Here is a 13,661-nt window from a genome sequence, read left to right as displayed (position 1 = left end):
ACTTTTTCAAGTCAATTTTATATATACAGCCCACAAACAAGAATTTGGCTACTATAATGCTGGTGGGTTTGTCTCTTTACTACTGTATATTTTAGAAAGGTTCACTGTACTTAACATTTTTTATGATAGGCAGCGGATATGGCTAAAGCTCAGTAAGGTCAATATTAACTGAAAATATAGCAATCAAAGTCTAGATCTTCTGCTGAAGACACATGAAGCAGAGACCTTTCAGGTGAGAGCCCCTCTGGTGGTGTTCAACATTAATGACAAGGAAACAAAGCTCTGGTCAGAAGCATTTTTTATAAAAAGCTTTAACAAAATTAAGTATTTCTGTACATTTTGAATGCAATCTAACTTTCCAACTCAGAAAACGAAAAACGAAAAAGTGCCAAAAATCTTCTCACATGGCTGAGCTGCTTTGCAATATACTTCACCACTGAAGAATACAAATATGTATAAAGTAAACTATGATGCAATCTAACTTTCCAACTCAGAAAAATGATAAAGAGCATGAACAAAGAACATGTAAAAACAAATGCAACATTTGCACAATCTAAAATAAGAAACTGTAACTGCAAGTAACAAAGTCTGAGCCATGGTAAAGAGTTACATTGAACACCAAGCTGATCAGATAACTCCCTGGTTGGTCTGAAGTCCTTCTATCTCCAGGATCTGTACAAATCGGCACATTATGCCAAAAGTCTTCTCACTGGGTGAGCTGCTTTGCAATATACTTCACATTGTTAGAAAAGGCTCCAGAAGGCCTTGGGGACATCAGCATCAGGGGCTGGAGCTGGACAGGCTCTTTCATCAGCACTTCTCCTTCCCTTTGATAGCCAGGACCTCACATACTGTTCCGGATTGAACTGTCCTAGTGATAGTCCATTACATTTAATGAAAACCAGGCTGGACAGTCGGCTGACAGAGAGAGCATTCCTTTTTGCAGTAAGGATATCGTTGCATGCAGCTAAATGCCCGCTCACACTCACTAGTGGAGACAGCGATGGTTCGGACTGCTTTCAGTAGAGGCTCCATGGCAGCAGGTGTACGGGATGCCCTGGTTTCCTTGTATTCGCGAAAGCCCTGAACAGTCTCTCTTCTGTCCACTTTCAGCACTTCGCACAAACGTAGCACCTCTACGTCCCCATACTGTACGTCTAACTCCTCTTCAGGCCAACTTCCAGGATGGATAACTTTCATGTCCTGGATTAGCTGATTGTCCCGGGCCTCCCGGCCATGTAATGGGATTTCTCTTGTGCTGACATGAGAGGAGGTTGTGGAAGTCATTCTGTGTCTCAGATTCTCTACCATACTGCGGAAAAACTGACCTGCATGAATCTGTACAAGCCTGCCATTCTCACGCAGGGCAACACCCTTGAAGGACTTCTCAGCTAGAGCTGTATGAACTGTAGTCATGTGTGGGCCAGGCATGGTGACCATGGATTCAAAAAACTCGTATTTCTCGAGTTAAGAGCCTATCTGCTGTAGGCAGTGTCATCTCTCTTTTTTGGAGTTGCCGAGAGAGGTCGCTGAGCTCTGTGAGCGCATCGTACATCAGTCCCAGATTGCTGACAAACGTTGCAGATGTGAGCACATCATCCAGGCCCTTGTACTTTGCTCTGTCTCTGGAATCCCTGCTCGTGTCGTTTGCAGCATTTGTGAAGTGATCATGAAGCACTCGGTAGTTTTCCCAGACTGCTCCGACGCTCCTTTCACTTGAAGCCACCCAGCGGATGGACAAAACACGCCCTATCACCAGGAGACGCTGTCCGACTGCTTGCGCACACTGCGCTAACTGCCTCTGATTTTTGGGGGAGGCATGGAACAAGGAATAGAGTTTGTCAAAAAAGATCTGGAAATGATTGAGCCCTGAGACCTCCTTGACCACATCCCCAACTGCCAGCTCTAGACGATGATTGGAGCAGTGCCACACAAACAGGCTTGGGAATTTACTACACAACTGGGTAGCAACGCCTGTTCTCTTCCCTAGCATGACTGAAGCCCCATCACATGCAAGAAGAAACGAAACACTGACCTAAAAAGTCCTCGTTAAAATCTCTTCCAAGACACTCCATTAACGCCTTTGTGATGTCATCAGCCGTTGTTCCATCCAACTCGATCAGCTCCCAAAAAAACGTTTCGGGCTCAGCATCAGCTAATGCTGAGCGTAGACACACAACAAGCACCGTTTTACCACTAATAGTGGTAGATTCATCGACCAAAACACAGAGTTTTCTTTGGTTTTCTGTAATGTCTTTTGCCATTTTTTTCTTCAGCTCATGAGCTATGTGGTCGATGATTTCGCCACAGGTTTTATTGGAGTGCAAAACCCTGCCCACGTTCAGCCCATTCAGTTTCTGTACATTCAAATCAATTGGCATGTCTGTGAATGGCCGGATATGTTTGCCAATTTTATATGCCGTTCGAAAAACTCTGATAGTGGTGTCTAATTCAGATTTATGCATAGACTGCACTTGATGTTGAATAGTTTCACGTGAAGCAGATGTAAGGATGTCAGCAGCTTTTACATGTGCTTGTGATTCTTTATGTTCTTTGATTTTTTTTTCTCAGGCTAGCTTGTTGTTTGCCCTTGTCAACACCGAAATGAGACACTGCACACCCCATTCAGTTGACAGTTTCAGTCCTTGTCCAGTGTGTATTCCCAAAGATTTGACATCTCTGCATATCCGACATCCTAGCTTCTTATCTTTAAGAAGGAGCCATGCATTGGTCTTGCAAAAATATTGCACCTGGTCCGTTGTCCAGCAGTCAGGTGCATCGCTTTGCCCGGTGTTGGTGGTGGCAGTTGCGCCAGCAGCAGCTAACGTTAGAGGCTCTGGAGGAGGCGGCGGAGCTAGTGCTAATGCTAATGCACTAGAACTTGGAGCAGGAGGATCAACCAAAGAAAGCTCCCCATCAGACATAATTTCCAACACAGGCACAGCATTCTCTGTATTTGAAGTTTCTTCCGGCGACAACCGCTGTCTTTTTGCACTTTTATTAATCCACGCTAACATTTTAGAAATGCTAATTTGTGACGTGACTTGCTTTCCTTCTCTCGGGGGCGTGCCTGCTCTGTTCTATCACTCTACATAGCCACCCACTGGGTGGGAGTTGCACTGCATAAACACAACACACGTGCATCTAGGTATGTAAATTGTAAAGCATTAAAACATGGTTTTACTAACAGTTTTCAGTATGTTGTTACTTCGGCATTATTATTATTATTATTATTATTATTATTATTATTTTGAAACGTGTATTACTATTAAATCACGGTCAAATAGGTTAATTTTGACATAGTCGTTTCCACCACAGTATTTACATGGAGAAGATAAGCCCCGCCCCCTCTCCAGCACGTTCTGTTTGAATGACAGGAGTAAACAGCTGACAGCCGCTGTGAAACTCCAGCGGTTAGAGCGATGAGAATGTCCGTTCGGCACCTCATGACGCATCTACTGAGTACCGGGCGGCTGTATATATATATATGGATGTATAATAAGAACGGCGGGAGAGTGTTGAGTACTGGCACGGTGCATGAGTACCGGAGTACCGCCAGCATGCCGGTACTGAGCAAGAAGTGCCGGTACTCCATGGGTCAGAACCAGAAGTGCCGGTACTGCGTACCGGTGAGTACCGGCCCAATTCCAACACAGCTGCTTAGCAGGAAGAGAAGAGCAGGTGGTTAACGGGGAAAAGCGTCCGTATATGTGTCAAAGAGGTCAACGGAGACAATCAATTGAACAAGTGTACATATTATGTACACTTGTTCAATTGATTGTCTCCAGGAAATGAACCCAACTCACACTGTCCGCTCCTCGCAGCAGCGAGCCGCGCAACGTCCCGCCAACACGGCACCCAGAGCCCACGCAGCATTCTCATCTGTTTGTCATTACTGGTGTCATTTTCTGGTTGCTAACGCCATTGTGACACATAATCACTGATGTTCCGCTGTAACGGTGGTAGACCATAGTCTACGGCGATGAAATAAAGAGGACCATGGCCAGGTAAATAAGATGAAGCTGTTCCTTTAGCCCCCAGTAATGTTACATTAGTAAATTAACAAGTACATTATATATAGCAACCACTGTAAGTTATATTCTTGTTTAATTAGACTTCTCTGTTTCATTTATTCGACTCTGTATAATTGTTATTGTAGCTTAAACGGCTAAATCGCTTTTGAGAGATTTTAAATCTCAGATCTGCTCAGGCGAAACCTGCTTCACAGGTCTCAGCACTCAAGCCTGCATTAATATAGGCAGGGCCAGTCTATTGTCGCCCATCAGCTGTAGATAGTTAACTAATTAGAGGGGCGTGCCCCTACAGCTGTGAGAATTGAGCAATCAGGCGTCCATTTTAGGTAGCTCTTTCCTGGAGCGTCAGCTTCAGCGTCAGACAGCCGAAGACATTGGAGTCCTACGGGAGTCACGAAGGAGGCAAATCCTACTCTGATTGAGCTGGTGTCTTATTTCTCTTTTCTTTAGTTTTCTAGCCCCTCATGCTATAATCATGTGTATTTTCTCCATTCCTGTTCATGTGTCTTCTCGCAATTATCATTGGCCCTGTGTATCTCCTAATCGATATAACCGGCCTGCTCTCGTCTATCCCACGTGCTCCACTGAGATCCAACATCTAGTTTCTGGTGGCCTGTGGAATTGCCAGTCAGCTGTTCCTAAGGCTGACTTCATCTCTGGCTACACCTCTCTGCAGTCTCTGGATTTCCTTGCTCTCACTGAGACCTGGATTACTCCATCCAACACATCCACCCCAGCAGCTCTCTCCACTGCATATTCCTTCTCCTATACACCCAGACCCACTGGCAGAGGAGGTGGCACTGGTCTCCTGCTCTCTCCCAAATGGAGCTTTTCCCTCTTCAAACTACCTAATTTCACTACCTTCCACCTTTGAATTCCATGCCGTCACAGTAACCCATCCTATACAGTTAACCATTGTTGTTCTCTACCGTCCACCAGGCGCCTTGGGGGACTTCTTGGAGGAATTAGATAATCTCCTCTCACACATCCCTGAAACTGGCCCTCCCGCTGTACTTCTCGGAGACTTCAACCTCCAGACGGGGAAGATAGACGAACTAACATCTCTGTTAACCGCCTTTGCTTTCTTACTGTCTCCGTCCCCACCGACTCATAAAGCTGGCAATGTCCTTGATCTCATATTCTCAAGGAACTGCACTACTTCTAACCTCTCTGTAAACCCGCTCCACACATCCGATCACTTCTTCATTTCATTCTCTCTACCCCTTTCCAAACATAACAAACTAATCTCTTCTCATCCTGCACTTGTCCGCCGTAACCTTCGCTCCCTCTCCCCCTCTACCTTTGCCTCGTCGGTGCTCTCAGCCCTCCCTTCCTCTGACTCGTTCCAACTCCTGCCACCAAACTCTGCTGCAGAAACTCTCCTCTCTACTCTCTCATCCTCTCTGGACTCTCTCTGTCCTCTCACATCTCGGCAGGCTCGTCAGTCCCCTCCTGCTCCCTGGCTAAATGATGCACTGCGTGCTAATAGAACCGTCCTTAGGGCAGCAGAGCGGAAACGGTGGAAATCCAAACACCGTGACGACCTCCTAACCTATCAGGCTCTCCTCTCCTCTTTCTCTGCTTCGATCTCTCAGGAAAAAAGCACTTTCTTTCAAGATAAGATCCAATCTTCCTATTCCAATCCTAAAAAACTATTTTCCATCTTCTCCACCCTCTTGGACCCTCCAAAAGCCCCTCCCCCCTCCTCACTTCTGTCAAGCGACTTTGTTACCCACTTTGAAAAAAAGGTTGATGATATTCGCTCTTCTTTTTCTGACTCACCTTTACTCACCGCTGGGTCACCAGACCTTCCTTCCACCAACACACTAACCTCCTTTTCCCCTCTCTCTCCAAGTGAGGTTCTTACCCTCATTACCTCTGCCCGCCCTACCACCTGTCCTCTGGACCCTATCCCTTCAAACCTCCTTCAGACTATCGCTCCTGATATTCTAACCGTTTCTCACCCATTTCATCAACACTTCTCTAACTTCTGGTCACTTTCCAAACAGTCTCAAGGAGGCAAGAGTAAACCCTCTCCTAAAGAAACCCACTCTCAACCCGTCTGATGTTATAAACTACAGGCCTGTCTCTCTCCTCCCGTTCCTGTCTAAATCACTTGAACGTGCTGTCTTTAAACAACTCTCCTGTTATCTCAATCAGAACAACCTTCTGGATCCGCACCAGTCTGGTTTCAAGGCAGGTCACTCCACAGAAACTGCTCTCATTGCTGTCACGGAGGAACTGCACACTGCCAAAACTGCATCCCTCTCCTCTGTCATCATCCTGTTAGACCTGTCTGCTGCATTCAACACGGTGAATAATCAGATCCTCCTTCGCACTCTCCAAAAACTGGAGTTTCAGGCTCTGCTCTTTCCCTCCTCACCTCATACCTGAAAGACCGTACCTACAGGGTGACTTGGAGAGGGTCTGAGTCCGACCCTTGTCAATTAACTACAGGGGTCCCTCAGGGCTCTTGGTCCCCTCCTCTTCTCCCTGTACACAAACTCGCTCGGATCAGTCATTAGCCCGCATGGTTTTTCTTACCACTGCTACGCTGACGACACCCAATTAATTCTGTCCTTTCCCCGCTCAGAGACCCAGGTCGTTGCACGCATCTCTGCTTGTCTAGCTGACATCTCTCAGTGGATGTCTGCTCACCACCTCAAGCTCAACCTTGACAAGACTGAGCTGCTCTACCTCCCGGGAAAAGATTGTCCCACTCTTGACCTAACAATCAACATCGGCACCTCAGTTGTTTCCCCGACTCAGACTGCAAGGAATCTGGGTGTGACCCTAGATAACAACCTGTCCTTCACTGCAAACATCGCTGCTACAACCCGCTGCTGCAGATACACGCTTTACAACATCAGGAAGATACGTCCCCAGCTGACACAGAAAGCGACTCAGGTTCTGGTCCAGGCTCTCGTCATCTCACACCTAGACTACTGCAACTCCCTCCTGGCTGGTCTACCTGCATGTGCCATCCGACCTCTGCAGCTCATCCAGAATGCAGCGGCTCGTCTGGTCTTCAACCTTCCTAAATTTTCCCACACCACTCCGCTCCTCCGCTCCCTTCACTGGCTTCCGGTAACTGCTAGAATCCACTTCAAGACACTGGTACTTGCTTACCATGCTGCGAATGGATCTGGCCCTTCCTACATCCAGGACATGGTTAAACCGTACACCCCAGCGCGTGCACTACGCTCTGCATCAGCCAAACGACTCGCTGCGCCCTCGCTGCGAGGGGGACCCAAGTTCCCATCGGCAAAAACACGTGGGTTTGCTGTCCTGGCTCCAAGATGGTGGAATGAGCTCCCCATTGACATCAGGACAGCAGAAAGCTTACACACCTTCCGGCGCAAACTGAAAACTCATCTCTTTCGACTCCACTTCGAGCGTTAGAACTATTAACGAAGCACTTTTATACTAATAAAGGACTGGCTTACCTAAAGCCAGTTGAGTAGCACTTGAAATGTTTGGCTCTATGAAACCTGATGTACTTATATGATTCTGTTTTCTTCAAGGTTGTGTCTTCCTGGTCGAATGTACTTATTGTAAGTCGCTTTGGACAAAAGCGTCAGCTAAATGCAATGTAATGTAATAATGTAATATAGCTGATGTAATTTAATCATATTATTTCATATTTAAAATAAGTCTTAATTTTTCTGTACTATTAAAACAATATGTTTTTTTAAATGAACAAAAGCATGTTGTATAGATTGATTCTTAACACTATTAGTGTTCTAATCTTAATAGCTGTGATTATAACAGTTTATATTCTCCTTCTTCCCCTAAACCAGCCCAGATGATGTCCCACTGACACCAGGTCAGCACCTCCGGGTCCAGCAGCACCGTCACCCCCGCTCTGCTGAAATACACAATTAAACATTTTCTATGACCTATTTTTTGTATTAATAAAATTAAACTGAACTTAAGACAGTTAACTTAAGAGGATGTTCCCGATCGCCGTTTTGCTTTCTACAGCACCTCGGGGTGTCCAGGTGGATGGCAGCTCTGTCCTGATGATCCACTGTGCACTTTTCAGATTAGGGGTCCTTCTCCAGATAGATAGATAGATAGATAGATAGATAGAATCAGAGGGATGAAACCCCTATTTAATGGTCACACATGCAGAGCACACAGCACACACAGTGAAATGTGTTCTCTGCTTTTAACCCATCCTAGTACCAGGAGTCTAGTACTAGGAGCAGTGGGCATCTATTGTACAGCGCCCGGGGCGCAATGGGAGTGGGGGGAGTAGGGGGTTGTCCGGTGCCTTGCTCCAGGGCACCACGGCAGGGCAGGAGGTGAACTGAGACCTCTCCAAGGTCCACACTCCATATTTAGGTCTGTTCGGGGACTTGAACCGGCGACCCTACGGCTCACAGTCCAAGCCCCTACTGCCGGACACAGCAGATCCATTTCTCCAGAATTGTGCTAATTACAGAGAAAAACAAGAGAAAAAGAAAAAAGTGAATTAATCATATTCAACACAGGGTTGCAAAAGTATTATTGCAAAATGTAACTCTTAGCATTTCAGACAAACAATCCTTAAAGGATCATTTAAAATGATGTACTGTTTTGGTTTTTAAAAAACTAAAGAGATGAAGTGGCAGTCACACTTGCATCCCTTTGACAGCACTCCAACATTAAAAATCAAGCAAAAGGATGCTGTCTATTTTTGATTGAATTATTATTATGGGATTAGGATAAATTAAATAAACTTTAACCTAAATAAAAGATGATCAAATCACTTTTTTAGCCCTACCTCAAAGCAGCATGAGCTGAATAAAAAGGTTGTAATGTTGTCCCCAAGTTTAATAAACAGTAAAATATTGCAACATGTCAGAGAAATAAATAAAGCAAACAGCAGCTACACGTCAGGGTAGCATTTTATAAATCCCACCGTACTATAGGCTATACCGGTCTAAATGTTTCACTTTGGTCTATTTATGTAATATAAAGTATAACTTATCTATAACAGAGCCAAGATCTCTGTATGACTTTAGTAAACTTCTGAATTGAATTAAAAATAAGTGTAAACAACAGTGCAGTACGTCCAGCTAGCTAGTTAGCGTCACATATTTATCCGTATTATTTATCGAAAATGTACGTTTTAATGCCCCTTGGGTTTGACGTGTGTGATGTTAGTTCATTTAAAGTAAGTTAAAACCCAATACTCACATTTATTAGTGATTCCTCCGCTTGCTGATGCTTTTAAATCCAGTCCACGCTGGGGAGACCGGACCGCCATTTTAAAGTATTTTCTAATTCGTTATTTATCACTTACCCCTTTCAAAACTCACTCTTCCCTGCGCGCATTGCACCCTGGGATATGGTAGACCGCGAAGGATACATCAGATGTATCCTTCAAATCCGGGAAAAGAAGGCTGCATTCGTGGGCCGCATTCGGAGGAGACTCATCTTTTTTTAAATTGGGACAGCCTTCTTTCGGCGGAAGTGACGTATGCGGTCTACAAATGCAGCCTCCAAAGGGTGCAGCCCCTGATTGAGACACGGCCAACAACTGCTAAACATCTTTATGGCAAACATTAGCCACCTTTAACTTAGTGGTGGTGCTGTGCCTAACGCTAGCCTAAAACTTCTGGTAATTGCAATCACGCTTAAAAAATCATGAATTATCAAGTAATGGTTATATGTAGAGAAAATATTGCTGAACTAAACATGAGAGTATCATAAACATGTTTGCCACAGAGCTTATTTTCTGATATATTCCAAAATCCAATACAAATATTCCCATTACTTTTGGGCCACGTACAATTTTAAAGTATTTTCTAACTCGTTATTTATCACTTACCCCTGTGTGGCTGTATAGTAGAAAGCCGTCCTGATGGGTTGGTGTCTGCGTGGGGGAGGCAGCAACTGACCGGTTGTGATAAAGGCTCTCAAGGTCCAACTCTACGTCTGAATCTCCAAACTCTGAGTCAGAATCCTGGCTTGAGTACTTGTCAAGGGCTAGAGGTGACATGGAGGCACCATCTGTGCAAAATCAGAAATTATTTTAATACTTTATAGCTTGTAATAACACATTGCGAAGTAAAAATGTTGCTCCTTGTTACAACAGGAACCGGTCAACACTTGAAAAGCTGCCATTCCAGATTTGGGTCTACATACCTGGACTCTGTACTATTTAATCAAGGTGAGGAAAAGTTAGGGTTGTGAAATTCCATAAAAACAGAACATTTGACCTCTCTGTTTGTTTCACATCTCTCTTTCTCCATCCTCTCTGTGTCACTGCTTGTTGCTGTATCGCCATCCTCGGCATAAACTCTGACTCACACACTCTTGTGAAGGCTCTCAGCAGCGTGCTCACACACACATAACACAAACAAGCCTTTCTTATACCCTCCCACATAAGTGCAGGCTTTGAGTGCTACTGCTGAGGTTTTACTCTGGAAAACAGGGTCATGAATGAACTTGGTATGCCATTTGTGTGTATGTGTGTGAAAGAGGAAAATAACATAGTCATGAATAGGAAGATATTTTTAGAAGTGTGTGCCGATATGCTTTATGTATGTTCTGCATTAAACTCCCAGTTTAATAAGTAACTGATCAGTGAATCAGTAACCAAAGTAAGGCCGATAACATGAGGAGCGGAGACAGTGTGAACAACATTTGTTCATTTAATGTGATAACAAGAGAGAGACAATATCATTATGATTACTTAAGGCTGCTAATGGCTAACTCTAAATGATGTACAAAAGTATTGTGGTCTCTTTCTCAGTTTTAATACAGGTCACATTTTCATGTCATTAAAGTGGAAAAAAGAGCCCGGTAGTCGTGGGAAACAGCGTGCATGTTCTCTTTGATCTTACAACAACTTTTGTTAACTGCATAATTCTAATCTGATTACAATTATTTTTGAAAGAAACATGAGAATGAACAAATAAATCGGTAAACCGGACTTTTCCAAAGCAGATTACATGTACAGTTGGAATTAAGATTGGAATTTTCCCACAATAAAGCAGCATTTATAGATTGTTAGGGCAATAATATCTGTTAACAGAACACTGACATTGTATCATCATAATGGAGTTAATTCGGTAAACTTGATAATAAACTGATGATAACCATGGTAGAGAAACAAACCAGTTACATTTCTGTTTCCGTGAAAACCAAATAAATTAGTTCAAATAAAAGCTCCTGAAATGCTCTGTAGGGCTGAGGGGACTGATTTTTGAAAATGTTTTTTTTTAAGGACAAATAATAAAACATTTTAAGAAGAGTGTTTTAAACACATAGGCTAACAAAAACGATTCTAAGGTACATAACCCTTCCTAGCATTAGCACAAGGTGTGTAGCTAACAACAGCTTTAGCGAAACTTATCCATATAGTTTTGTTGCATAAATCTAAAAAACGTTGTAGGGCAATGTTGTAAGATTGTTTGTATCTAATGAATGTACATTTCCTGTGAACTCAGAAGTTTCTTTTTTTAAAAGACTGCATATAACTAGCCAAAATGAACAGGCCATTCTTGAAAAGTCCAAAAACTAACTTAAGTGGGGTACTGTACTTTGAGCATCATAGTTTGAAGCATAGGGCCCCTGACCAAGCTGCAGTATTGACAATGATTTAGAATGTTATGCAACCACTTTAATATTTTTGCGAGTGTTTACCTGCGTGACTTAATGCCTCTACCATCATATGAATGATCTCCTCCTTCAGAGGGCTGCTGATGTTAACAGCATAGTGGATAGCAGAACAGCCGCTGTGGTCTCGTACTCGCAGATCACTGATTAACAAGTTTAAAGGCAGATGGAACACGTTGAGTTGATACAGAACTACAGAATTGTACATATACATTTACATTTGGTACACCAACGTTAGCAATCTCAAGCTCTATTAACTACATTCAAGATAAAACGTCTTTGGACAAAGACAAAATAAATAGAGATCTGGCAGCTGACTCTTCAGAAAATGTGTGTGTAGTGAGTATCTAGCCTTTTGAATGCATGCATGAATGTGTGTTTCCTTACGGCGAGAGTCCCAGCAGTTCCTTGACCACTTCCACAGGTCGGTGTTCCCATGTCAACCGTGTAGCAAGGTCTTCAAACAGGTCAATGTTCCTGACAGCGAGCATCACCGCCGTCACACCGTCACTGTTCGGAACATTCACATCCACCCTGTCTGTCTGAGCCTAGGACATGAAGACACACACAAACATTAATATTAAATGGACATCAGCACCTCATTTGGCAAGTGCTGAAGTGAGTGTTACTCCTTTTACGCTTAGACGCACCAAAGTTCTCTCAGAGCCGTGGCTCAATGACTGTACTCGTGCTCTCAGACGCGCTTGCAGGCGTGCTGAGAGAAAATGGAAGAAGGATAAACTGCATGTCTCCCTATAAATCCTTCGTGCTTGCCTTTCTGACTACCAGACGGTAGTCAAAGCAGCCAAAACAGAGCACATTTCTCTGTTAATCTCCAAAAACAGCCATAAACCTCAAGTTATTTTTAATGTTCTGAACTCGATCATTAATCCCTGTGATGTTTCCTCAATTGTGCCATTGACTACTCTCTGATAAGTTTCTTACATTTTTCTGCTCTTAGGCTAGCCCACACTAGTGCTACCCCAGGCCTGCTCCTTCTCTGTGCCCTGCTGTCCTCAACCACTTTGAGCCTGTATCCCTCACTTCTCTCGCGGATGGTGTCAAGCACCTGCGACCGACATACTGCACCTCAGACAGCATTCCCTCTCGCCTTCTCAGAGATGTTTTCGAATCAGTTGGAGCAATCATTTTATTACTAATAAACACCTCTCTTAGCTTAGGATGCGTCCCTGCTGCCTTTAAACATGCCGTGGTGCAGCCACTACTTAAAAAGAAAAATCTCGATGCCTCCATTCTCGCACATTTTAGGCCCATCTCCCAGCGACCTTTTTTATCTAAAGCCCTGGAGCGAGTAGTCTACGCCCAGCTGCAGTCGTTCTTAACCACGCATGGCATTCATGAAAAGTTTCAGTCTGGCTTCAAACCTTAATCATCTGACCCTAGCCGCCGACTCAGGTAGCCCAGCTGTCCTGGTGCTGTTAGACCTGACAGCTGCCTTCGACACTGTGGACCATAGCATCCTGTTGTCGCGGCTTGAATAGTCCGCAGGCATCACAGGCTCTGCCCTTGCATGGTTCAGGTCCTACCTGACAGACCGTAGCTTCTCAGTGCAGCTAGGTGCTTTCTCCTCTGCTAAAGCCCCTCTTACCTGTACATACTGCCCCTAGGTTCAATTCTCACTAAACACAATATTCCAACAATGTACAGATCTATCTGCCTCTCAAAGCAAATGTCAAACACTCACTACAGCAGTTGATGGACTGCTTGATAGAGATAAAATCATGGCTGAGCAAAAATGTCCTTAATCTCAACGAGAGCAAGACAGAGGTAATCTTTTTTGGACCCCAACCTCCATTACATTGCATTTAGCTGACGCTTTTATCTAAAGCGACTTACAATAAGTGCATTCGACCAAGAAGATACAAACTTGAAGAAAAAATAATCATATAAGTACATCAGGTTTCATAGAGCCAAACCATTTCAAGTGCTACTCAACTAGCTTTAGATAAGCCAGTCCTTTATTAGTATATAAGTGCTTTGTTAGCAATTATTTGT

General features: G+C 44.0%; 1 protein-coding gene across 1 annotated transcript in view; it reads right to left on the bottom strand.

Moving 5' to 3' along the window:
• Window positions 1-13,661, bottom strand: part of map3k19 (mitogen-activated protein kinase kinase kinase 19) — a 30,480-nt gene that overhangs the window by 9,230 nt on the left and 7,589 nt on the right. The window contains exons 4-6 of the mRNA XM_034208796.1: window positions 12,033-12,193; window positions 11,673-11,788; window positions 9,853-10,034 (exon numbers count right to left, since the gene is read on the bottom strand). Of these exons, the coding sequence (XP_034064687.1) occupies window positions 9,853-10,034; window positions 11,673-11,788; window positions 12,033-12,193 (459 nt within the window). The remainder of the gene's footprint in view (window positions 1-9,852; window positions 10,035-11,672; window positions 11,789-12,032; window positions 12,194-13,661) is intronic.

Source organism: Gymnodraco acuticeps, unplaced genomic scaffold, assembly GCF_902827175.1.
Source record: "Gymnodraco acuticeps unplaced genomic scaffold, fGymAcu1.1, whole genome shotgun sequence".
In the NCBI taxonomy this organism is placed as follows: domain Eukaryota; kingdom Metazoa; phylum Chordata; class Actinopteri; order Perciformes; family Bathydraconidae; genus Gymnodraco; species Gymnodraco acuticeps.
This window is presented reverse-complemented; position numbering and strand designations above follow the sequence as displayed.